This window comes from Sturnus vulgaris, chromosome 9, assembly GCF_052056855.1.
Source record: "Sturnus vulgaris isolate bStuVul1 chromosome 9, bStuVul1.hap1, whole genome shotgun sequence".
Classification (NCBI taxonomy): Eukaryota; Metazoa; Chordata; class Aves; order Passeriformes; family Sturnidae; genus Sturnus; species Sturnus vulgaris.
Window position 1 is genome coordinate 7217532 of NC_142251.1, and position 27505 is coordinate 7245036.

The 27505-nt window shown below is 42.2% G+C and overlaps 1 protein-coding gene across 12 annotated transcripts in view; it reads left to right on the plus strand.

Moving 5' to 3' along the window:
• Nucleotides 1-27505, plus strand: part of BEND5 (BEN domain containing 5) — an 875016-nt gene that overhangs the window by 554261 nt on the left and 293250 nt on the right. For 9 of the 12 annotated variants that reach the window (XM_088169744.1, XM_088169743.1, XM_088169739.1 and 6 more), the window contains one exon: nt 1949-2147. The exons of the other annotated variants lie outside the window; for them this stretch is intronic. In XM_088169744.1, the coding sequence (XP_088025870.1) occupies nt 1949-2109 (161 nt within the window). In that variant the 3' untranslated portion in view covers nt 2110-2147. Of the gene's footprint in view, nt 1-1948; nt 2148-27505 lie in introns of those variants that run through there. 12 annotated transcript variants of the gene reach the window in all.

Consider the following 27505-nt stretch of genomic DNA (forward strand, 5'->3'; position numbering starts at 1 on the left):
CCTTTGCGTCAGTGTTAGCAGGTCTTGCCCCACCATGGAGAAGAAAGAAAATCAAGACAAAAAAAAAATTAGCAAGAGGACAAATAGGTGAAATGTGAGGGAGTTTGCATAGCCAGTGATTTGGATCAGGCATCACAAAAAGTAGTGAAGCCCCTGGTCAGCCTTTGAGGTCTACTTGAATCTTTGGTATTCAGCAGTACAAAGGGATGTCTATGTACTCCTGTAAAGACAAAAGACAAGGGAGCAGAACCCCCAAATTAATCTTAGAAGCCCTAAGCCAATATGCAAGTATTAAACTACTATTTCTGCACCCCCTCACAGAAATGGAAGAGATGGAGAGGAAAAACTGTGATCAAGGATGTCTGGTTCACAGCAACTTTTAAAATTACAGCTTTTGAATGAGTTCTGTCAAGTGATTCATTGCTTGACTTTGTGGCTAAATGAACAACACAGCCTGTGTTTCACTGGGAGTTCACCTTACTGGGTGTATCTGCCTGGGAGTGTTCCTGGCACTGTTGTAGGGCCAGCTTATGTCCTGCAAGCATACTGCCTTTCTTCAGGCTCTCAGGGATGTGCCTTTTCTTAGGTGTCGTATTTCCAATCATAGTTTACGGATGATCAGCATTTCAGCTATCAGGCTGCATGCTGGTTAATTTCATTTATTTTATATTCAGTACGTCTTAAAACATAAAATTCACATTGCTTTAGATGTTCTCATCATTCTGTGGACACAGACTAACTTATTTAAAATAGATTTTTGAACGACAACATTAGCTCTTAATGTGTCTGATATCTCTATAGCTTCTTAAAAATCCCCACTGTGTAGTATGTAATAAAGAAATGATAAAAAGTATGATGGATGTGCACTGTTATAAACCTTGTTAATGCAAAATAACCTTTTATAAAACTTCTCAGAGGTTTCCAAATGAACTACAAAGCATGCATAGTACTTAATTTTCATAACTTTTTAATATGGTGCATTAGAAATGTTGTAAACCACGTTAATTAAGCAATAATCTCTATGGCTTTCTGTATATGAAGCAATAAACAGCTAATGGAATAGATCACTAGGCAAAGCAGAACAGAGTTTGTTTAACCAGTCTGGGAAGCCTACACAATAAAATACATCGGTCTGTTTATGAAAACCAAAAAAACCCAAACCTGCCTGTCACTAAGGAGTTGTGTGTATTGCACCACTTCGGATTTTCGGAGTAACTTCTGCAGGATTCTGGCATCAGACTTCCAAATCTGGGAAGAAAAATTGTCTCAACTTTCACTGCCCACATTGCTTTTGCAGTTATTGCTATCACTTGGTTTTTGTATTCCAGATAATGTGTATTTCACAAAGTGTATTGTTCAAACATGCAAGGAAATGTGGTGCTTGTCCTGAATAATCCACCAGTAAAAGTAAAATAAGCCCGGGGACAGGGCAGCTGATAAAGACATGGACATTAATGTATGTGGAAGAGATATAAAAAATTAAATTAATGAGTTAAAGTGTCCTCCTGCTGGTTACTGCCTCTATTCCTAAGCATTGTCATTTCCATCCCCTTCTGAAGGGGTGAAGGTGGGAATGACTCACTGTGGATACAGCTCTGGTGGAACTTCACCTGGAAAGAGACTAAACCTGCTGTGGAAGTTCAGACAAATGCAGGAGTCAGGCAGGCAAGGCTGGCACTGTAAAAGGTTGGATTTAGCCTTGTTTCTGTATGGAAAGCCTATTAATGTAGTCACAGCATAACTGGAAGTTGGTCATGCCACTGATTCAAGCCTGGTGACAATCTTGACTTTAACAATATAGACAGTGAATCAAGGAAAGCTTCTCTTGTCTTGCAACAAATATACACAGTGCTTACTCACTGCTGTCTCTTGAGTAGTTAGCCCAACTCAGGGCTATATTGTTTTCTAAAAATATTCTAATGACTCTTTTCTTTTTTTTTCTCCCCAGAATGTTTGTATGATAGAATAGCACAAGAAACTGTGGATGAAACTGAAATTGCACAGAGACTCTCCAAAGTCAACAAGTACATCTGTGAAAAAATCATGGATATCAATAAATCATGTAAAAATGAAGAAAGGAGGGAAATTGCAAAGTACAATTTGCAATAAATTTTGGATTTTTAATAAAGTCTTAGTGTTTTACTTAAGTGTTGGTTTTTGATTTGTGTGGCATTTTTGATGATGGAAGAAGATGACTTGAAGCGTTGCCCTCTTCCTATAACTGATTCTTTTTTCGAGCGGTTCTGTCATGGTGTAAACTGCTTTTAACTAATGTAAGATATATTGTAAGTTCACTCAGAATGAAAACTGAAGTTTCCAAGGTTTCTCCAGCGAGTTGCAGTTTGTTACCTGCGATTGTACATAGGTCATGGTTCTGTGGACACCAACCCATTTGCCCTACGTTGAGTTTTACTGGAGTTAGTGGATTTCAGCTGCAGTAAAACATCTACTTAAAAGGAAGAACTGTACAAAATTCACTTTGCTATTGAAAAGGGTTTTACTGTATTTTACAAAGTGTTTTTTTCTGAAATGAAGTTTCAATCGTTTGTTTTTATAAATCTTTGTTTTGATCTCTAACAATATATTTGATCAAAGATACACAAAGAACGTTTCTTTTTCAATTATCTTGTAGGTAGATCACTATTACCATCACAGTTTAAAAAAAAAAATTATCAACCAATAAACAACAAAGAACCAAAAGCTGTGAGTTGTAAAATCATGATAATTCATTTTAATAAATCTAAAAGCAGTTCTTTTTCAGGGACCAAGACACTTCAGATTTCTGGTTGTGGTACAAAGTTCCTCAGTGTGTCCATACTATTGTTCTTGAAATATTACCTTTTTAGTGTATTTGTAATTTCAAACAATTTAAAAATTGCCACACTATGGCAAAAGTATGTACAGTAGAAAATTTAGTACAATTTTGTTTGGGTCCATAATTTCATAATGGACACTTTTAGCACAAATTTTAATTACAAATAAAAATAATTTTCTACATTGAAGTTAGACTTGCGATGCAAAGTTTTTAGAAATAATTTGTCATCTGAACTATATGTTATTGTCTGTAAGTGAAAAAAAAATAACCTGATGTCTCTTTTCATGAAGGATTTCGAGATAACTTCAGATGTGGATTGATGAATTTTGAGGGTTTGTTATATTAGTGATCTTGATTTACCTTCCATTTATTTTATGCTCACAGATGTGATTATCTGCCTTTCAGGGTGCCTGTTCCTGAGTGTCAGGATTTGTTTCTTTTCTACCACTGCAATTCTGTTTCCTGTAGTTTTGAAAAACTTTAAATTTCTTACCACCTTCCTGTAGCACCAACCCACCCTGATGTGAAGCCTTTTTCGGTGTCCTGTAAATGTAAATAACTTGGAAAGGAGCAGGTTACTGGGGTGGACTCACCATGCCTGGAAGTGTTTAAATGATAAAAGATATAGATGTGGCTCCTGGGGACATGGTTCAGTGGTGGCAGTGCTGAGTGAATGCCTGGACTTGATGATCTTAAAGGTATTTTCCAACCTAAAGGATTCCATAATTTTTTAGAGGGCTGGGTAAGTGGAAGAAAAAGAGAGGAGAGGAGAGGAGAGGAGAGGAGAGGAGAGGAGAGGAGAGGAGAGGAGAGGAGAGGAGAGGAGAGGAGAGGAGAGGAGAGGAGAGGAGAGGAGAGGAGAGGAGAGGAGAGGAGAGGAGAGGAGAGGAGAGGAGAGGAGAGGAGAGGAGAGGAGAGGAGAGGAGAGGAGAGGAGAGGAGAGGAGAGGAGAGGAGAGGAGAGGAGAGGAGAGGAGAGGAGAGGAGAGGAGAGGAGAGGAGAGGAGAGGAGAGGAGAGGAGAGGAGAGGAGAGGAGAGGAGAGGAGGAGGTGTGCTAGAACTGCCATTCCTCTCTTGGAAGAAATGAGACAAACACCAGGTAGTTTCTCCCTGTACATCACCTGTATGTAAATAATGTCTTAACTCCTAAGTAAGTGTTTGCTTTCTAAAGTCCACTTTCATGGTTGCCTTGCACCAACCTCATGCTGTGCTGCCAAACAGGAACACCTCACTTTCACCACTGGTGTTCCTGCATTCCTGTCCCTTCCCTTAACCCCACAGGTGTGATTGAACAGATGTGTCAGATCCCAGTGATTTCCAGGGTTCATTTCACAACAGCTGCTTCCCATAGGATGGAGCCAGGGCTTTTCGTGGTGAGGGGTGCAAAGAGCAGGAGTGTGTTTTTCCAGTGTCTTGTGTGTGCCCTGATATTTCTTTGAGCAGCCTCCCTTGTCTCCTAATATCAAAAGTGTTCTTAGGTAGTGTTTAATGAAGTGCATAAATGTTTATGCTTCCTAATTTGGGATGGTAAATAGCAAATTAGTGTTTAAAATGTCAGTGCACGTATCCTTTATTAATTAAAAAGAACAAAATAGGGATGACACTAAAATAAACATTTAAACAGCAAATTCCCTCTTTTCAAGCAGACTTGTGAATGTACAGGATTGGAGGTTTTTTTTAAGTGATACTAAGGCAACCCACTATTTTGGGGAAAATGTCCATAATTTCCTTTATGGCTTTAGTACTAATGTGTTCCCATTGTAACAGATTCTTAATGAGAAGATCAAGCTGTACTTTTTAGAAGATAAGCCTATTTGAGACAGCATTTTATGAAACCTGGAAAAAGCAGCTTAGAATTTAATTAGAGTTAGGACTCCAGCCTGGCCCCAAAAATCAGAGGTGTTAATTCCTTCTGCAAAACCAGCATCATCTTTCTAAGGCTTCTCCTTGACATACTCGTCCCATCAGATGTTAATGCTGCATTTTGCTGAAGAGTTTAAATGTTCTCTTTGGGCACGGGATCTTGGAAGGTTTCATTAACTTTTGCCTGGAGATTTTGTCAGCCCAGGTTAGTTTTTGTTTGAGTTGAATAGGGGTATTTGGGTGGCACAAAAAAAAAAAATTCTCTTTGAAACATTGTGTCAATGGGAGCTAAGAAATGTGTCCATTGGACTGGGCAAGTGGCATTTAATGTGTCACTCGAAACTTTGTTGAGTCATGTTTAAGGAATAGGACATACTAAAGGTAGAACACGTCTTCATTATATTTCAACTTGAACTAAATCTTTGGATAATGGAGATTAGTTTTTTGCTAATAATAAGCCAATTTTGCTCACTGTGGTTGTATGGCAGCATGCAGGGGCTCTGCAGGGGGTAATGGGTGTGTGAATAACATTTTATACTTGTATTAGGTCATTTCTCTTGTCTTTCCCTGGCCATGAGCCGGTGTCCAGGTTGTACAATTGTTTCCCAGTGTGTCTGTTTGAAGTAGGGAATAGGCTGCAGTTACATGTTCCAGCAATACCCAAGAAAAATAGGAACTTTAATGGGGTGTGCTTTTCTGCATTGCAAAACTGATACATAAATTAACTGAGTTTCATTTCATTTTCCTACACTGCATTTATGGCCAGGACTGTTCTTGTTGGTACATTAATTCTTCCATAATTGTGCCTGCCTGTACATGGTTTGCTTTGTTCATATTGAGTCTGCTGTGAATCTGTCATAAGAAACTTTATAGAAAATAGTCCCTACTACCTTCTTCCTGCTCTGGGGTAACTTCATACCTGTACATCATGGGAAACAGGAGAGAGTTTTGACAGAAAATGAAGTAGGTTTTATTACATCCTGTAATACCCCTCATTCGTCATTCTAAGGTTTGTGCTGTGCCATTACCTCATAATGTAAACCTGGATTTGTAAGGATCAGAAAGACACGGATTTAAGAGGAAGAGACTGTTTACTCTTTTTTAAATCAAAACAGGAAGGAGGTATTGCTGTTATATGAATAATCTGATCTTCTGTTGCCACACGTTGCTGCCATAATTTGTGATATTCATGATCTGATCCATATTAAAGTGCCTCTGGCACACTTGCAAGGTAGCAAGATTAGAGTTAACAAAAAGGGCTTTATTTTCTATTAGTGATTTTATAAGGAATATGAGCTGTTGTATTAAAGGAAAGGATCTTACCAGGAACTTTAATACCTGAGTCAGGAAATCTAGCCACTCAATTAAAAAAAGAAAGCTAGTATTTATTAGAGAAGGGAAAAAATTGTTCGTTTCTCCTGTTCCAGAACAGGTTTGGATTTAGTGGTGCTTTATGGAGTTGGGAGGGGTTTTTTTAAAATAGTAAAATGGTTATGTCAAAGTTGAACTCTAAGTAGGAATTCAAGGTTGCATTGGTTGGCTGTCGTTGGCTGTCAAAAGCAGGTGCATTCTCCCTGTGGGAGGTCACTTCTTTGCACCGTACCTTTGATGTTGTATCTGAGAGATTACTGTGATGGCTGCTTTGTTCTCTCAAGCAAAGATTATTGTCCTCTTGGAAGTTTTAAGTAGCAATAAATTGAACTTTTTGGGATTTAGTGAAATTGTAAAGATATTTCTACTTCATGCTTCCAGAATCTATAGACTTTTAAAAATTAAAGCTAAGCGCAGGTCATTGTTAAAATGATGCAATCTTGATGCAGAACCTCAGAGAATTGTGCGAATTGGGAACATTGTGTATTAGCTGTAGCTTCACTGTGTATTAGCTGTGTTCATAGCTCTTGAGAACACCAAATCTGGCTTGTTTCAGAAAGAGAAAGCAAAGTTGTGTCACATGGAACTGTACTGAGGATTATTTCAATGTTCCATCTTTTTGACATGAGAATTCTCTTCTGAAAGAGACAAAGACACAACTTGTGCCTCCTCAGAATGAGGTAACTTTCTCCATACTCTTGAAAATATTTGTCATTCTGTGCGTGCCTTTAGTCTCGGATTGATGAAGTCATAACATCAATTGCTCAGACTTTATTGGTGTCATTTTTTTCATCATAACAGTGTGGAACTCTGAAGTGATTCATACAACACCGAGGCAATAAAAGCATTATGAAGTGCAATCATTGCATGTTTCATGCTCAATAGCTAATTTTTAATTTCACCATCTTGGATATTTTTTCATCCCCTCAGGGTTCCTAAATAGGAAAACAGAATCATTTGGACTTGGAAAACAGGAACAGTGATTCAAGAAGGAATTAATTTATGTGGTTGTTCATCTATTTTACTTTTGCAATTATTTCTCCTTTTTATGTTTGAACAATAACTTTCATTCCATGCGTCAGATACCCTCCTGTCCTGCAGTGAGATCATGGTCCTGTGGTTGTGAGATCATTTGTTTATCATAAAGAGGAGAACACCTCACAGCATCAGATGAAGTTGCATTATGGCTGGATCAGAACAAAGGTGAAAGTGAGTCTGGGAGGGGAGGAAAAAGCTGAGCCTAAAGGATTTTTTTCTGTGCTGCCTTCTGGCTAGAAAACTTCTTCCTACAAAGGAAATCGTTTCCTCCTCTTTTAGCAGAATATCAACTTTATGTTCCCTGTTTATTGATAGTAAAGCCTTAATGGAACTAAAGTCTTCACCAATATATGTGTTTATTGCATCAGGCCACTTACTGTCATGCTGAATTTTGGTCTTTGGTGATTTGAAATTAAAGAGTCACAGAAAATTTCCTGAACAACCCAAGAGAGGCGTAGGCTGGGGGGTGATTTAGCTTTTATTGTAATGTAACAATTGCTAAAATTCTGCAAAAAAGAAGATAAGGAATTATGTGTGTTGGTGCTTGTGTATCCTTTATAGTTGGCCTGAGCTTTCATGCTTTTGGAGTGGAGAGGGGTGCAGGTATCGTGGGATAGGTTGATTATCAGAGGAGTTGGCTCTGAACACCCTTTGGTGTTCACCCTGGTGCATGTGAATGATGTCCTGGGACAGCAGCAGAGGGAATGTGCCTTGATAGTGCCATATCACACTGGTACCAGCCCCTTCCACAGGAGACTCAGATGAAAAAGCTTTTGTGGGAGTTTAATATCCTTTATACTCAAATATATCTTTAATTTCAGCCCAAATGTTTATATAAATCTTACTGAATTGTAGTTTAGTTTTAAAAAAATGTACTTTCATGTGTTTCTCATTTTTCTTGTAATTAGCTGAGTATCGGTGTTCTGGGAGATGTCTTTCTCCGTGTTTCAGCTGGGGTATTAAGCCACTGATACTTGAAAATAGTCCATTTGGACATTTTGGTTTTGTGAGCCAGATGAACTATGATTTTACCTTTCCTTACAGAGTCCTCTGCAGGATTTATGGAAGTACCTTTAGAGACTAATTCTCAAAATGTGTAGGATGGAAGGTGGATGGTTCAAAGCATTGCCTCCAAGTTAATGTTCTGTGTTTTCATTTCTTTAAGAGCCTTAGCTTATGAAAAACTAAAAACTGTAAATTAGGATTTTGCTTTCTTTTCTTGCACTGTATATTAAAATTCTTTAACACTCGTTGGTTTCTTTGCGTTTGCAAGGACACTTCATCTTCCAGGACCAAGTTCTGCTTTTTGCTATAGATCTTTACAGGAATAATCAATCAAAGGGTGCCATTTGGGGTTAAAAAAGGCTGAAGGCGCTGTTGTAGGATCATCTCCACTTTGCAGGATAATGCAAGGAGCTACCCTCCTTGCTAGGATTGGGAAGGACAACCTCGAGGGTTGGCTTCTCTTTAGGTGTTGTCCCCTAATGCAGCTCATCCAAGAAAGGTTGTTTACTGCCACTTTGGTGGATATGTGCAGCTTCCACTCTGTGGCTTTCCTGAACTTAGAAAGTAACTGAGATTCACTCATCCCGCCCTATGTGGAGGAGTATCCTAAGTCTGATGGTGCAGGAATGCAAAGAAGAGGTTGTAGAAGGGTCACCTAGGCCTTTTCCCCTTTCCCACAGACAGCTAGTATGTGCAATTGAGGTGAAGTCAGTAGCCAAACAGCAAATTCCCAGGCAGTTTAACTGGCATTTAAGGTTTCAATCAGTGAAAAGTTGTATTAATTAAAAAACTCCAATCACTCTTAACGTTCCCAGAATTTAACCTTTAAGAAGTGGCAAAATCACCATTTTCTTCTGCAGCCAGGGACTTCTATCCAGTGCACATACACAGCTGTATGTGTACAGGTGTGTTGTGCCATTATTCTGTGTAAATCCGTAACTTGATAATATTCCTGATGGTCCCCAGCCTTGCCTGTTTTCCTGATTTCCTTTTTCCATGCTGCTCCTTCTACAAATGGGAGTCCATCCTCTGTGCTTGCCTCAGAGGGACAAGGCAGGAGAGTTTCATGATTCCTGCCCTGCAAATTGTCAGCAGGGCTCTGAAGTGAAATACCTGCTTGTTATTCCTGGGGGTGACTGACACAGAACTAGAGCAATTCCTTGGGAGATCTGGTAGTGCAGCTGTCACCGTAAGGCAGACTTTGCCATTCAGGGACTTCACACAGCAGCATTTTCTTGTTGGGTTTTTTGGGGCTTTTTTCCTCTGCCCTGGCAATGTCTAGATTGTAGCAAAGAAAATTTCATTCTCATGTGGAGGTCTTTAAGTGATAAGATGGAATGAGTAAATCTTTCAGCAGTATCTCTTAAAAACATTCATTTCTCAGAGGTTCCCCTGCTTTTGCAGAGGGTCAGTGGCTTACCAGTTTCTCACCTAATGGCAGTGCCCAGGTGAATGGTGGACAGCATTGGGCACCTTGACAGATTTATTCTGATCTGTAGCTTTAATCTGCTGTCTGTTACTTCCTTTTCCCAGCTGCTGTGTGAAAACAGCCACCTGGTGAATTGGGGAAGAAAGAGAATTTCCAATTCTGTGATCTAAGTGTGTTTCTTGGTGAGGATGTTTTTAGCTGTGCTTAAAGGTGTGCAGCCTGTGGTGGCTGCTGGGCAATTCCATGAGCTGGTGTGGCTCCCTGCAGAAAACATCACAAAACTTCACTCAGCTGCTCCCTTGAAAAGAAACCTTGGCTGGACCACAGCAATGCTGTTCAGAAAATCAAGCATTCTTGAGAATCCATCAAAGTGTGAAATTCATCTTTTCCTTGAGTAGTTTATTCCAGTGCTTAGTGCTACCCTCGCTGCTCAACCTGTGTCTTATTTCTCTGTGAGTCTTTCTGGCTTAACTTCTTATTTCTGGTTCTTGATTTGCCTGCCTTAATATCTTCCCCCAGTATTTCTGCAGCTCATGAACACCTCAATAGACTTGAGTGCCCTCACTCTCCTACCACCACAGATTTTCTGGGTCATGACTGACTCATTTTTGTAATAGTTTTCCTTTATGCCGACTCAAACTCATTTTAGTTTAATGGAAATACTTTCTATAGGAGTGCTTGGTTTAGTTAATGTGATACGATCTGGTGGTTTAGGACACGTGTCACTTTGTATTAGAATGTGATATACAATAGTAATTTCTTTTTGTGGGCCAACCGTAATTTAATTTTGTAGGAAAAACGTCCTGATATTATTTAATTCTTAAGCAGTTGATGTCCCAGGGTATTTTCCCTTTTTACTCTATTACTAAGTATAGCTCTGTGCTGGAAATGTTCTTCAGATGAGTGTTTATCTCTACTACACTTTCCACTTTGACTCTGTACCACTCACATGCCAGTGAGGAAACAGAGCACGTTCTTCCTACTTTCCCAGCTGCTTATTCCTGTGCTCACAGCTGGGCCAGGCAGGTGGGTGACAGGCTGTGAAGAGCATCAAGTGAACAGAGTTTCACAGAAAATAGGACACTGAAGTAATAAAACTTAGAAGAAAGGGAAGCCAGAGCCATTTTACTCCTGTAGGATGTGCCTTCAGAACGTGCACAGGGTTTCCTTGGTTAAAGATGCCTTTGAATTGCCAAAGAATGGTGAAGAGAGATCACCATTATGTTGGGATACATTCTCAGAACTGGGTAGGATATCCTTAGGCAGAAACTTCAACTTTTGTGGAATTACTTTGTGGAATTACTCTGGAGCCTCTAGCTAGGTCCCATGAAGGAATCAGACCTGACAGAAGAGTTTGCTGTGCATCAGCCCTTGCTGTGGCTTCTATGATAAATGAAAGGTTGCTTTGGGTAGGAATTACACACGTTTTGTTTGACCATTCCTGCTAAATGATAAATATCCTCTCTGAACCTCAGAGATGAGGAACTGCCAAGTTTCTCCTCTGGGATGGTTTAATGAAAATTGTTCTTTGCTGGAATTTTGAAGGTCAAAACCAGCTTAAATATGTAAACAGATATTCTATCAAGGTAAAGTAAAAAAACTTACAATTAATCTCTTCTAAGAAGTTGCTTCCTTCCTTTGAGAATTTTGAATAGTGCTAGACAAGGTTCTTCTAAATTTCCTTCATCATCTCTCTGAAGATTCCCTCTTAATTAACTTCGTCATTTATAAATGTTATGAAATCATGTTATTGACTTATTTCTATTTGTAAAAGCACCAGAAAATTTGTGTACTGCACCCTTTGAAAAGTAATTAATGTTTCACTTCTAAATGCCAATTGATATTTTTGTGCTTCCTATTGATTTGAAATTAATATCTCTGTCAATTTAAAGCTCACATGCTGGTTTGTCCAGCCTCCAAAGAATGGACAGGACATCATCACTGAGCTGATCTAGTTAAAATGATGACTCTCATCTGATGACCCCAAGAAAAAAAATACTGGCAAAGTTCTGCCTAGTCTGGGCTTCCTCCCTCTCTGGGGCTGGTGGAAGGTGTCCCTTTCCCACGTGATTTGGAAGGGCTGGGTAGTTTTTAACTCACCAGTGGCTTAATGACGGGAGGAGTTTGAGAGCAGTTTAAGTGCATGTTGTAATACCAAGGGCAGAAACCAGTTGATGCCCTTATCCCAGTGCTGCAGGATTATTAAACATTCTGGGCAAGGCCTTGGTGATGTTGTGCAGGGTTCTGGGTGGTGCAGAAGTTGCTCTCGAGGTCTCCTTGTTTACATGACTAATCCGATTTCCTGTTCTGGAGCTCAGGCAGACAGAACCTGTACCTGAGAGGTTTCACCTTTGTGGTGCAAGATGTTGATGGATTTTCATTCTCTGTGAGATTTAATTCGCCTCAATACCTACCTGTGGTGAGATCCAGAGTCCCACTGGCTCCACTGCTAAGGGCAGCTCAGCTGCAGCAGCTGCAAGTTTACTAAATGCACTCAGGGTGGGGGGTACTTCGTGTGCAGCCCCTCTCTGCTCTTGGAACCTGCATGGCATTCTTTTCCTTGGGCAAGGACTATACAGGCAGTTCTGCAGAAGTTTGGGAACTTTTATTGCTGGGTAACAAAGTATTTTCTGGGGAAACCAACTTTAGTGGAGCTTTTTTAGCAGAGGGAGGATTTGTTGGCCAGTATTGCCTCTGCTCTGCATGTGAGAACCACCTATTTGTACTGTCAGGTACCCCAAATGTAATTACTGGAAGGATCAGATATGGCATGATTGAAGGGATTCATATCTGTTATTCAAGGGTTTTCCCTGTATTAAATACTTCAGCAAAATTTCAGTAACCAGTGACCTCTTTTGAGAAGTGACTCATTGCATTTTAAAGGCTTCCTAACCATGTCATCCCTTCTTGTCAGGGACATGGAAGATGAATAGATCGTCCCTGCCTGCGATTTGCAGTCTCAGGGGAAATCCCTTTTCACTGCCTGTGGTGATGCTCGGCTGCATCACTGCTCTTAATTGCCTGCAGGCTCCTGCAGGACTGCCCGTGTCCCCTCGGGCGTGACCCACATCCTTGCAGAGCCACGAGTCCCTCGGCACTGCCTGCTGGAGCCTGAGCACAGGATGGAAAGTCCTGTTGCTGCTAATCCCTCGCTGACTCCCAGTGCTGGAAGCTGTGTGACCATCTCTTGTTTGCCTAAATTCACCTGCCATTATTCTGCCTGTAGAAGGATACAAATGAATTTTCTGCATTAAAGACGTTGGTAGAAAATGTGGGTGGTGTCTTGAGTATTATGGATACTGGGTGTATTACATAGAAACCCAGGGAAGGATGTATTAAAAAGAGCACAGCACCTTATCAAGCCAGGAATTCATACATCTTGATATGTATGTGTTTTTTCTTGAAAGAGGGAATAAATAATGAAATAATCATTCCAGCTGTAGCCCGAATTGTCTTGCTGCAGGTCACATCAAACTGTATGAATGTGTCAGATAGTTCAGTTTCATTTGGAAGGCTTGGGCTAGTGGAGGAATAAGATGACAGTATTTTGGGTGAGTTAAAATAAACATTACAGTCTGCTATGGAAAGGAAGAATTTATAAGATGTAAGAGTCTTCTTGCTCATTTTGGAAAGTTCTCCAAGAATATCTGTTCTACTATTCTGTAGCACTGGAAGTGTCTGGAGCTGCTGCTAGACATGTAACACGGGATTGAAGTTACTGGTCCTGTGCTGTTGAAGTCCCACAGGTTCATCTGTTCCAATTTTGTTTTTTCTACACTAATGGTGGATAAATTGAGAACATAGTTCTAGAGGACTTGATTGTTTTGTTTCCTCCCACTCAGCTTCCAGTTTGAATTTACTATGAGCAGCAGTTTATTTGCTCTTGAGTGAATATTGCTGCCAAGTTTGAGCAGCTTTTTTCCCCTGTCTTTGAAGAGTTTATGAGAGATCATATCCACTTTACCTTTGCTAGGCTGACCTGTCTTTTAAATTTTTCTTGGGAGATACACTCACCAATTCATCTGCTGTTATCCTATTCAGTGTCTCCTGCACTTGCCTGATCACAAAAGTGATGCTTTTGTGCTGAGTTTTATCTTGAGTGGTAACAGTACATTTTACAGAGACATTATCTTTCCAGAAATGCCTTTCTCTAGAAATATCTTCATGGCTTTGTCATACTGAGGGCTCATAATTCAGCTGCAATCAATGGCTCTGCTGAAGTTGTTATCCTTCCTTTGAGTTAATGTATACCAGACTTCCTATCACTGTAGGAACTTGATGTCAAACTTAATCTCACCTCCATTACTCCACTTCTGAAAGTCATCTGGAGGGATCTCTACTTCCCATCTGGTATTTCTCTGTTGCCACATCATACTGATATTACCTCCCAGTATGGTGCCATTAGTTTGTCTCTCTAGAGTCTGTCCTTAACCAGTGCATAAAAGAAAACTGTCTTTGCTTTTATGTAGACTTTTACCCACTCTAAAACTATTTGTAAACATTTAATGAAACCTCAAATTGTCCCAGTGGAGCAAGTCGTTTTCCTTCCAGTAAATGACTGATAGTTCTCAGAAATAGGGAGCTGGTGATTTGTTCAGCATCATGCCTTGAGTCAGAAATGAGCACTGATGACATAATCCCAAATCCTCTGTTTTAAAAGTCAAATAACACTGTACTTTCTTTACCAGGAAACCATCCAAAGGCTTTTGTAAAATGGGGAATGTCAGTGCAAACTTGAGGCTGGGATCTGGAAAGCCATCTGGAAGATAAACTTAATGGAAACTGAGTTTTCAAGGTTCTTGGGTAGCTTCAAATAGTGACACTTGGATATTTTAGCCACTGATATTTTGGTGGATCTGATTTCTGGGGTACTGATATTGCACTTCCCCATGGAAGTTGCAATATCAGACTGAGCTTCACCATTGTTTTTCTTTATGTATTTATTAGACATGAACAGCTCAGGTGAGCTGATGGTACGTAATGCCACGCTCATCTGTATTTGCTGTTTCAGTGGCACTTGCCTTGAGGACTTGTTGCAAGATTCATTTTGAACTTTCTAACTCTTGAGCTGCATGTGTAATATCCCTGAAAAAAACCACCCCGAGTGTCCATGTTGCTCCCTGATGCCCTCAATTCTAGTTGCTGTTGTTGTTGTGTTTATTGTGCAGATTAATCTCGAAGCATGGAGTGACTGTGAGCTTAAGCAATAATGTGGAGTGAAATCTCCTCATGAGTTACAAGGGAGAGCATTCCAGAGAAAGCAAAGCTAAGCTTTGCATCCGGCTGTGTGACATGGCACCTCCCTTGTAGCTGGGATTACTCTAATTCCCTCTGCTGCCTCAGCACCGCCTTGCCTTGCTTCACTTCCCCGGCATCCCAAACACCACACACGTTCCCACACAAGTTACCCATCTGGGATTTGCACACAGTTTTACCTGCCCATCCTCTGCAGCCACCCTCCTGCCTCCGAGCCAGGGAGGAAGCTCCAGCTGAAAGCTTCTTAAAAAAAACAACAATAAACCAAACCAAAAATACAATAAACCTGGGCAAATTACCTTTTGTTGTTTGTTTTGGGTACAGGGTAAGATTATGCCAGTTGTGTGCAAAGGTTGAGAAGAGCATTTAGCCTCAGATAGGATAATCTTTTGATGACCAAGGTTCAAATTGGCAATTAAATTGCTGAAGTTTAGCAAATCATAGCTTTTTGTTTGTGTGTGAGAGCAATTGCTCTACAGTGGCTGAAAACCTACACCCTCTCTCTGTGAGCCAAAAGAAGTCAAACTACTTCAGGGTTTTGCTGTGGAAGTGCACAACAGGGGGGTCACTTTGGTTCCCACGTGGCCAGAACAGGAGTCTGAGTGCTGCTGTGGCTGAGCTGGATGCCAAGGTTTAGAGTGAATCGTGTTACAGGGTTTCTGCTGGCAAAAAATGTGGTTTTTTTCCTCATTTCCCATTATTTCACTTGCAACCCGAAAAACCCCAAATTATCTTTGCTTTTGGGAGTACACAGAAGCACATTCCCGTGCTGGTTCACAGGTCCTTGGGCAACAGCAATCTAGACAAGAGGGTGCATCTTCTGTTTTTTTTTTTCACTCTCTGGATCACATTCCAGAGGCGTGCTCGAATCCTGAAGCCCCTGTTGGATCTTGTTGCCTGCACTGCTCTGTGCGTGCTCTCCGTGGTTCTGCTGCCCTGGGCAGCCCTCGGCGTGGGATGTGGTGCTGAGCAGCTCTGAATTCCTATTAGAGGCAACGGGAACCTTTCCAATGGGCCACAAAGCGAGCCTACAGGGAAGGAATCTGCCCTCTGCACAGTAGCAGCCCTATTGCTCAAGCTCAGGGTGGGTACAGCGAGTGCGAGGTGGCCTTGAGAGGAAGTTTCTGCAGTGAGATGGCCTAGTATGGGGTGTTTGCATAGCTGAGCATTGTAAAGAGGATTTCTCAGGAGCAGCTTTTAATCTTTGCCGAAGTGGAGTTGTGCAAACACCGTTCTGACATCAATCACGCTGACACGTGTGCACAGAGTAGCAGTCACTCCTAAATATGGGAATCACAAATATGTGTTGACAGAAAAATATATTTAAGCAGTTTCCAGTGCGTGCTGTAATAAGTAAGCCAGCCATTGTATTCCACAGAGCTGCATGCTTTAAATGCCTGACAGTGGAGAACAACCCAAAGTGAATCACAGTAATAGGAAAGGAAGTGTTTACATCTCTCAAAACGTTCTTTACAATAATCATTCCTTCTTTATAAATTTGATTTCGGCAAATTTGAATCCAAATGAGATGAAGTTTGAAACACAGGCTTTCACAGTAAGGTATACCTCGGTGTGTAATCTTTTGCAGGTGGCTGTTATTCATTTATTGTTTGTATTTCCATATTGCTTAGCAACCCCTGTCCTGGACCAGGACCTCACTGCTGTGAGTGCTCTGCTAACACTGATGGAATGGATGGCTGCTGCCTGGGAGAATGCACTGTTTTGTAGAGAAGCCAAAAGTAAACTAATGGTTTCTCATTCTGTCCTCTCCGAATGGGAAATGATGAGGGCCAGCTGATATTTAGCGATGGGATTATAACTCTTGAATTACTGAGTCAACACAAATATTTGGGGGCCCTGTCAAGCATGCAGGCTCAAGTGGGTGTAGTTTTCCCAGGTTTTGTGTCCTGATGGGCAAAGCAGGGAGCACAGGCTCCGAGTGTGGGGCAGGTTGGGTTGCTGCTCCTGGAATAACCATTTGCTGACAGAGTTGCTCAATCAAGCAAATAACCACTCATGCTTTGTGCGTCCTTGCAATTAAAGAGGAGCAGCCTACCCCACATTGCTAAGCACTTACTAATACCTCCCCTGCCAGTGGCACAGCACCTGGATCCCTCACACAGCCAGTGCACACCACGCTCTGTTATGTAAGCCAACATTTGCCGAGCTGTACCCGAGTCCTCGCCTAACCTCTGAAGCAGAGATGTCCTGATGTTTCAAGGGTTTGTAGAAAGCAGTAATATCTCCGTTTGAGAGCTGGAAAGTTGGAAAAAGTAGACTAACTTTTAGTCTCAAAGTCCTTTCATCAGCAAATTCCACACAGCTCTGGCACAGCTGTGCCTGAGCGCTTTGGAGCAGGGATTTGCTGCTGCAGAGCAGAGGAGCCACTGATCACTGGCGGCTTGTGTTTGGTAATCATGGCCAAGATCTTAAATGGTGAAGTTCATACCTGAGCTTCAAACCCTCCCTTCTCCCTGCAGCAGCCCTGCCTGCCTTGGACAGTGGACGGGATGCAGTGCAGTGCCCCTTTAGACAGGAAATTGATTGTCTGACACTGGAAGGGGGTTCGGGCACTAAACTGGTAAAAACTAAAACTTGGATGGTATTTAATTACTCTGGGGAGGTCCTTTTGAGGTGTTTCTGGTGCTGTACTGGGGTGTGTTTGGCTCAGAAGTGGTGAGAATAATATTCTGCTCCATGACAGTGCCCAGGTGCCCCCCAGGACCAGGCCAGGACCCAGGCTCTGCACAGCTGTGTCAGGATGTTGGTGGTTTGCACATGGTGGTGTTTTTTTTAATAGCAGACCCTTGTGCCCAGAGGTCACACAGGGGAACCATGTGAAAGGCCTTTGCATCAAGAGGTTAAAAACAACTTATGTTAATTCTGGACTCCAGCCAAAGCTACCCAGCTGTTTAGCTGAGACTGGGAGCTGACAGACCGAAAAAAGGGCACACGCAATTAAAATGTCATTCTGGAGAGACAGAGAGAAGGGGGTAGCCATCAATGAAACCAAAGTGATGCAGGTCTGACTGCAGGAAATGGTTTGGGAGGAGTGGCCCAAGTGTGAACACTGTGGGCATGTGCTCAGTTTCCCCCAGGTGCCCTGGGAGATGAGACAAACCGTCCTGTGATGTACTCGTGGTGCTGGGATGCTCGTGGTAGCAAAGGACACCCTAAGCTTTAGTTTCTGGAGTTGTGTGGCTGCAGTGTCACTAATTGAACTTTACATTGGCGACTAAGGATGACAAATACCTCGTGGGATTCACCTTTGTTGCAGGGAAGCAGTGGCAAGCAAAACGTTTTTTTAAATGGTCCCTTTAAATTGGTTCCCAAAGCCATGAGCTTCTGTGTTTCATTTCTCCAGATTTGGTACTGATTGACTCGTCTGTGACTGACATTTTGTACACAGCTCTCCTGAATTTCTGAATAGTGTTCTGTACACAGGTCAGTTATTGGTCTGTAAATGCCAAATATTTGGACTCTGAATGCAATGGCCCACACTTCTAGTTGTAGTCTTCTCCAGCATTATTGTCCCTGCCTCCTTTCTGCCCACAGAACTCACACTGCTGCATGGGAGCACGTTTTGTTGTGTACTTCCCCTTCCAGTGCTTTAACGAGTTGAGCAAACTTGCTGAACAAACTCTCAAGCCAAATACAAAGAAATTCATCTTCAAACTTTCCCAGCAGAAAGATGGAAACTGGTGAAATATCCTTTTGGATCAGCCTCTCTGTCAATAGATGATTCAGCTGAGAGCTTTCCAATGCCCAGCTCCTTCAGCAGGTATTTTTTTACAGCAGCTGTGACACAAGAGCTGTCCTAAAAAACTGACATCTTCTCAACCTTGGTGTCATTGCCAGTGACTGAAAATCCAAACCAGCTATTTTTCTGAGTTTGTCTGACTTTGTTCTACCTGACATGACACTGAGAGTGTTATGTTTGGCTGAAATGCAAATGAAATGGTGTCATGTGCAAGCCAGTCCAAAAGGTCAAAAGAAGGAAAGTTTAACATCAGTTTTAGGGGAAAAAATCCCCAACAAACATAATTTCATTTTCTATATTTATAGGCCTCCGAATCATCCATTATAGTGATGTAAACCAGCAGACATCAATCTTTTCCCTAATAAAAAGAAGCATAGGTTGTCAACAGTAATTTACTTTTTAAAGGATCCTGAAGTGTGAAAACATAAATACTTTACACAGGAATAGAGATGAACAAAAGGTAGGAAATATTTTTCATAGATGCCTGATGAAGTCTGATTCTCTGTGGCCTCATCAGATTTTTTTAATGAGAAAAGAAGGGTAATTTCAAGCTCCAAATCCAACTTAGCTGTGAAATGAGGCAAAAAAAAAAAATCTATTAAAGTATCTATTTCTGAATGAAGGGGAAAAATTATCTTCCTGTAAAATAAGCTAAAAGTGATGCTTATTCTGTGCTTGTGTACTCACAGCTCACAAAACCCTTTCAGAAAAGAACTTGTCTTCCTTTCACCAGGGTCCTGGAAATGGAGAAGTTGTGTGGCAAATGTTTCTTAAATTCATTGCCTTGGTTGCTTCCAGAGCTGTGAATCCTATTCCTCCTTCCTCCAAGTGTAGGGTCCTGTTCATTAGAAAAAGCTGTTATATACATCACTCTTCTACCCTACCTGAAATGCTAAGATAAAGCAAATTTCAGTTTGTTGCCAGTTTGGTTTTGGATTTGTTTTTGTTTTTTTTAGTAGTATTATTTTTATTATTAGAAATTAAACCATAAGCCCCAGGTCTAAAGTTGGTTTTTTTTCCCCAACAAACTTCCATTCTGCCCAAAGCTTTCCCCTATTGTAAGGCTAAAAAATTTTCCATGAACCTTCAGTGCAATTTGTGGAAATTTTTGTTTTTCTGCACGCCTGGAATCTCCAGAGACAGACATTTCTGCCTTTGTGTGTACAAGAGCAAATGACAGGAGTCAGAAGCTGATCAGTCTAATGCCACCTGACAGTGGGTGTGTGGATTTTACAGCACTGACATCAGTGGACTATTCAAAGTTGCTGCACCAGTTTAGAGCTTACAAAGGCAGAAGGGACTGGTGGCAGCTGGGACGTGGCTCCCAAGGAGGGAGATGCTGCTCAGCTTTGCCTCTCAGCTGTCCCCTCATGTGCTGCTTGCTTTGCTTGTGTAGAGAAAAACTTTTTTGCCTTTCATTCTCTGTGTGGCCTTTTGATATTAATAGCTGACAAATTTCCACTTCTTTGCATTTTTTATCTGCTTTGTATATGCCATTTGTTATCTCTTTTGTATATGACAACAGCGTAAGGCTTTTGTTGTACAAATTTTTAATAAAAAAAGCCAAAATATTTGAAAGCTAAAGCGGATATTACTTTTCCCATGGAGTACACAACCTATTTTTGATAGCCTAGACCTTTGATAAAGTGTGTTGTAAGCCAGGTTGTGTATTCAGAAAGTATTTAAATGTTTGGTGGTGGCTCTGTTTTTTTGTAACAGATGAGCATTTTACTCATTTATTAGAAGCGTAGTGAGAAACACTATTATAGTATTATAATAGTTACTACTACATAAACTACTAGTTAAAATATAGTTATAAACTACTAGTTATAATTCCAGGTAGTGCTGACACTTGACATTCAGCCTTTGATTCAGTGCTGAGCTCTTTCAGCTTGGGGCTGGTTTTTGGCTGGGGTCTGGCTTCCTCCTAGAAGGGTTGAGGGGCAGATGAGGGAGGTGTGAAGGTGTGGCTGTGGGGTGGAGCACAGTGGCAGAAGGGAACCCCATCCTTTATCCCACATCCTGGTGGAGAACACCTCCTGCCAGGGGTTTTGCATCTGCCCAAGGGGCAGGGGAAGGAAGCTGCTCCTCCAGGAAGGGATGGGGTTTTTTGGGATCAAAGCCCTCGGTGGCAGTTCCAGCAGTGCCAGCCGGACACTGAGGTTCTCAGAGGTCTCCTGGTGGTTTGGAGGGGCTCTGGAAGGGGAGGCAGGACCCTGGTGTTGGATGCTGTGTGGAAGGGTGTGGGCAGCAGTGCAGGGGCCTTGCACCATCTAATTAGTGGTTTGTCAATGAGTTTTGTTTTGTCTTCTTCTTAGAGCCAGGATTAACAGAAACACGGTTGAAAAAGGCTTGGATGTTTATTATATCTTATCAGAAAGTACAGAAAGTATGACAGCACTTCCAGCTCCTTGCTAGAAGTAAGGAAAATGGCTACAGAGGCAACTGCTACAAGGTCTTTTAAGGCTAAACAGTCCAATAGAGAATTAACACCTGTATTATTTATACTTTTGACCCAATAACTACATTCTCATGACCTTTAGATTGACACTAACTGATAACCAGAAACTACTACTTGAAATCCATGAAGAAAGAGGAAAAAGAAGAAAGATGAACAAAGAAAGAGACAACGTCCCAAATCTTCCATCTTGTCCTATACCTGTTACTCTACTATAAAACCCTCAAATTTAAAAGCCTGTGAAAGCACACACGTCTAATTCACTACACACTCGTGATTTCTACTTCACCACTCATATTTAGAAGCTCTCTCCACGGCCTCAGGTCAAAAGCAGTGTTTTCCAGGGGGTCTGTGCCTGAAAGCACAGAAAGTTCAAAAACTCCAGATTTCTGGGATCCAACAGAAGGGCAGCCCCAGCCTGCCCTGGCTGAGTGCTGAACTCTGGTGAACTCATCTTTCTCACTCTGGTGTTTGTCTTAGAGGCCCTGGGCTAGAACATTGCTGTGCCATTTCACCTCCTGGCCCACAGCCCATCGTGATGCTGCTGCCTACCCTTGCATAACTGAGCCTTGTTATGAATGACTGGAGAAAGTGCTGGGGGCACTCCCCAAAACAACTCACAGCAACACCCTGTGTCTAAAAAAAAAAACCCAGGCACTGCATGAATTTGCAGAGCCCTTGTTGTGCTGATGTTACAGCAAGTTTTGGTGCTGCACATGACCCACTTACAGCCTGGGAATGGGTTTTTTTCTGCATTTTTCCTCCTCGTTTTCCCCTTTGTTGTCCACTTTTAAAAAGGAAAGGAAATAAAAAGACAAAAAGAGAAGACTTCTCTATAGCTGTGGCTTACGTCCTCGCATAAATCCCTCTGTCATTATGATTTTCACACTGGCCTGCTCTTGTGTGTCTTTGTTACTTTGCCTTTCTGTGGGGTATTCCCTGTTCTCACACTCACTGCCCTTAGCAGCTGAGGTGAATCTAATGCACACCCATCTTTGTATACCCCTTTCCCTGTTTCCTTACTGATAATCTTCATGAAAGTGCCTTTATTTTATAAACAGAAAGTAATGAACAGGAAGAAAATAATGAACTTGGAAGGAGAAGTGTTGAAACTACTCGTAGTGAAAGTTTTTCTAGTGGCATAGCTCAGGTTGAGCCATGGTGGGAGAGCTAGAAAGTGTTCTTCCTTTATAAATAAACTGCTGAAACTCCTCACTGCAATCTGTTTATGCTCTCTGTGAGAGACAGGCATCTGCCCATGGAACCCTTGGCACTGATCAATCTGGATCTGCTTATCAGCTCTGAGAGGGCTGGGAGGGAGCAGAGAGGGGCTCAGTGCACTGGGAGCCACTTGCTGAGTGCATTGGGAGCTTCACCTGGCTGTGCTGAGCCCACTGACACCTTCACCTGAGTGTGCTGAGCCCATTGGGGGCTTCACCTGGCTGTGCTGAGCTCACTGACAGCTTCCCCTGGCTGTGCTGCCCAAGCCCCGTGCTCAGGGCAGTGCAGGCTGCCCTTCCCTGACCTCACCCCAGTGCTGAGGTTGGCAGCAGGGTATGGGCAGCTCCAAGGAGCTGAGAGCAGCCAGTGCCAGATGCTGGATCCAGTGTAAGAGCTGCATTTAGCCCCCATTTAGTGACAGTCTCTCTTATCTCATGGCACTGCTCCTGAACAGGATGATGCACTGCTGAAACACTCCCCTCAATGCACCTTTTTTCTATAGGATGCTCATTTTTTGCATCTTTTAAGCTTCAAGTAGTGTGGTGTTATCAGGATTTAGCACAGGCATCACAAGTGCTGAATGACTTAGAGCATGGGGTGTAATCTAAGTGATGCACCTCAAGTTATGAATTTGCTAATCTGCACCTCTCCTTGGCACAGGCTTCTGGTTAGTGAGGAAATCCCATAACCTTTCTGCCTGGAATTGCTCTTTAAACAGGGGTGCTAATCTTTATGGACCCTGATGGTTATGCTATGCCCATTCGCTAGTTAATATTTTCAAAGCACTTTGAAGATGAAAAATGCTGAGTATTATTGGCCTTTTATCTAAAAAAGACATTTTAAAACATGGGGCTAGGGAAAGATCTGCATAAATTAACACGTGTTGATTATGCTCTATCTTTCCTTTTCATCTGAATGTATTAAGTAGCAAGAGAACTGCGAGAATTTGTATCTTTCCTTTTCATCTGAATTTATTAAACAGTAAAAGGATTCTGTGAATTAGTAATCTAATTTGAACATCAAACCAAAAGCAAAATTCTTCTTAATCCATCTTGCAGATCTCTCACCAGCAGCAGAGTTTTCTTCCATATCTCAGGTTAAGAATGAAATTTCAGGCTCAGGTCTTGATACTTTTGGATTGACAAAACTACAGAATTATTCTTCCAGTTCAGGCTGGAGGGTCAGTAACAACTCCACTTTGCAGTGGAGTTTGCAGAAAAAAATGATGAGCATCAGTCAAACCCAAGTTGCTCACGCAAATTGGTAATGTTGAACCAGGCAGTTTCCACTGATTTTGGGAGGGAGCTCTGCTTTAGAAACTCCTGTGATTTTCTTGCCATTTAACAGAGTAACATTAGTTCAGTCATGTGAATGTTTTCTTCAGTAAATTTACACGATAAGGGTAACTTTTTGTACTTCATGAAATTTTATTCACTCTTGCAAGATCTTTTCAGTTGTGAAGTGCAAGATAGTATTACATTGTGATCTGTTAATTTTTTTGCTTCCAAAATCAGATATTGCTAATTTTAATAGAGGGTATATAGCACAAAAGCTAGTGAAGGATTCTGTGTTGGCTTCATGATTCTAGACAAGTTGCAGCTGAAAAATCTTTTTTCCCTCTCCAATTTCCAATCCCAGGGTGAAAGGAGTTACAGATCTTTGGTGAAAATCTTTGAGGAATTTTAAACCTTCTCAAGACTACAACAAGGTATGAGGAAAGGAGACAGGCTCCTGATGAGCTGGGAGAGGAAAGGCAAAATCCCAGCTACTTAGGGAGAAGTTCCAGAAGTCGGGATCTTTCCAGCTTGATGCAAATTACAGCTGCAGATAGATATTATGATTTTATGCAGCCACCAGATGAAACGAGAAAAAAATTCAAAGTACTTTTCTGCTTTTATTTGAAGTGTTGTGGATCTTTAAAAAAAAAAAAGGAGAGAAAACCCAACCCACCAACACAGAGCAAGAGTTTAGCCTTTGAAATGGTAGAACCTTCATTTACCAATAACCTTTTACCCAGACATCGTTGCCACTGGTCTCCCCAGGGCCAGGAACAGTGGCTGCAGACATGGTCCCCATCATGGTTCCTTAGGATGAGTGGCTCAAACAAGCACCCAGAACATCTTTCCAAACTCCTCATCCTCAGTTTCCTGCAGCTGAGACCTCGAGGTGGCAACACAACCCCTAATCTCCTGTTGGCAATGAGATATTTCTCTGGCAGTGACACTCAGAAGGGATATATGTATGCATGTGTACATTTGCTGTGCTATGAAGATTTTTTCTTAAGTTTTAAAATAATTTCCTCTTTGTGCTATGGTGAATTGTTCTGGATGGAGGTACCTCCGTACTGTGGAATAAAAATTAAGCCTCATCTTTTTAACAGAAATGAAAGTCCTTGGTAGTCACTGGAGTAGCTCTGAAGCTCATCTGCCAGTCAGCTTGGTGTTGAAGTAATTAAAGAGGTCAGGCACAAAAATATCGTGTACCTGGAGCTTTGCCAGCCTCTTTCTCCCATCTCTTATCATGCCCGTCCATTTGGGATTCTTCCACAAGCTTTGTTATATTCATCGTGTAGATTAGTGGTCTGCAACTATTAACAACAAACTTTGATGCTACAGAGTGGGAATTGCTTGAATAAACAATTTCACAAGTAAATGGAGTCACAGCTCTGAACCAAGAGAGCTCCAAACTTGTTTTAATTTACAGAGGTCAAAAAGTAAATGGGATTGTTGCCTGGGGAGGTAATGTGAGGAGAACATGCAGTGTTCCCTCACAACAAAGAGATGAAGGGCAAAACATTTGATTGACTTTTGGAGTTTGTTTTAATTGGCTTTATTTCTACCATCACCAGCACAGCAAGCAACCCGTGTGAGCAGAGGGATGCTGGTTGGTAAAGGTGCATTTTTGTGCATTTTTTTACCTTTTCAGAGCAGTTCAGTACAGATTCTCCACAAGGGATAAGCAGGAGAGTTTGCTTCTGAAAACAGAAGGCAGGCAGTGGGGCAGGAGCTGCCGAAGGAGTGAGTCTGGGTCACTGATTTCTGCTTGGGTTTCCTGAACATCTTTATTCCAGATGCCCTGCAGCTGCTTCTGAGAAAGCAATTTTATTTTGTTTATTTGCTTGTAGTCTGGATTATTTGTGCAGAGGAGTGAAGCACCAATTCCAGGCGTTTTTAATTGCAGCAGACTGTCACTTGCAGTGTGCAGGCAGCAGGGTTTACTGAGCATTTCCTGGGAGATTCAGCAGGATATTGGGAGATCAGTTAAGTGTCTGTAAAACATCTGACTGTTCACTCTGGGTTTGCCCACAGCCATACAGGTTGTCAGTGGTGGCTGCCAGGGCATTTCTGGGTTTGCCAGCCCCTTCCCTGCTGGCCCTGGGTGGTGGCATGGGGGGGACACACACTGCTGCTCCTCTGCGCCAGGTGAGGGCTGGGCAGTAATGTTTAATTATTACTGTTTATAATAATAAACAGTTTAATGGAAGTGGCAGAGCACTTGGGATTGCTGGAGGGGCACAGCAAGCACAGACCAAGCTTCCTTAGAGCTCAGCTGCTGGTGGAATCATTTAATCCCAGGATTATTTTTGCTCAGAGCTGTTGGGAATGATGGGAAGTCAATCACTGACTTTCCTCCTGACCCAGCCAGCTTCCCACCAATTCATCCAACCTCAACACGAGCCAGTGATCAGAAACTTTTCTCCAGCAGAATTCCTGACAGTACTGCAGAAAGCTGCTGCTCCTCCATGCCTTGTGTTCACTGATAAAGAGAATTTGTCTCTGCATCCTGACCTGCATCCTGCCCTCTTTATCCTCACATAGCTCTGCCTTCAGCACCTGACCCAGGTGTTGGTAAGAGTCCCCCTCAGCAGCCAGCAGGTCCTGGGCAGGTGCAGGTGCCAGGCAGGGATCCTCAGCTCCCCTGCCCATCCCCTCCTGCTGGGCTTCCATGGCCCTGACCCCGTGCACAGGACAAGCTCCCTGGACACTGCCCTGCCCTGGTGGCATCCCTGAGATTCCCGAAGGAGCTGTGAAATATCCTGTGTGCTTCCCATGGATAATTAAAGGCGACACAGATGGCAGAGCCTGCGATGGTTCCCGTAAGTCACAGCAGAGAACAGAAAATGAAGTGATAGTTTTAGGTGGTGGCACATGTAGCTTCAGGTGTTTGTTTAATATTCAGCGTTCATGCTCGGTGAGAGCTGGGATGTGAGCTTTCAAATGTTGCTCCATGGCTGTGCATCACTGCACTTTTTTTTCTTGTTTTTCCTTTTCAGGGTCTGACAGATGGTGATGTTTAGATTAAAAGTAATTTCTTTATTAAGCCGACATCCGTGTTACCAGTGATTTTTAACGGGAGCTTCATTTGTTGAAACAAGACTGTTGTGCAGCTAAAGTGTCTGAAAAGGATGGAGGGTTTTAGAAAGACACCTGAGAGAAATTTGGTGTCTGAAGAGCAAGCAGTGATAGTCACACCCTGGGGCTGGCAGATCCAGCTTCTGTGTCTTTGGTGTTGTGAGTGAGACCTCAAGGGCACCACGAAGCCTTCCCTTCCAAAGGGATTTCTGCATTCCTAAACGAGGAAAATGATCCAGAAATTAGCAATGGGAATTCTAGACAGACTAAAGATGGGCTCTTTTTCCTGTACTGTTTCCCAGCCACGTATTGACCATGGCTGTATTGCAGGAGGTGGGTGCTAGAGGCAGCCTGTGTGAGCAGGAGAGGCCAGAGCACTCCAGAATCCACCTCCCACCTAAGAGATGTAAGAGTTGGACCAGCTTCTGACCTGTGGGCCTCTCGAGAGGGGACTTGACCCTAAATCACATCCCTCAGCAAGCAGGGGTTCCTGGAGGGGCTGTGGTGGGCAGGAGGTGGAGAATCAGAGACGGGAATGGAGGTTTGCTGTTTGCAGTCCAGAGCCTGTGGAGTAAGTGCCAGCCTGTGTGGACACAGTCCTGGGGGTCACTTCTGCCACTGGCAGGTTCCCTGCATTCCCATGGCCATACCTAATAGTTCTCAGGTAGTTTCTGGAGGAAATCAAATGTCCCTGCAGGTCCTGTGGGCAGAAGCCAGTGTGGTTCCCTGTCACAGGCTATGGCACAGGGCTACCTTTGGGTTTCTGTACAGGGACCATCTGTAACATCAGACCCATTTTATGGGCTAAAAACATAGTGACTAGTTAGTTAGCTTGGAGTTTTCCACTCAACACTGTGCTCTATTGTGGTCATCTTGGGAATAAAAATGTCAGTCAAAGAAAACCAAATTTTAATTCTGCCATTGAAAGCCATATTTT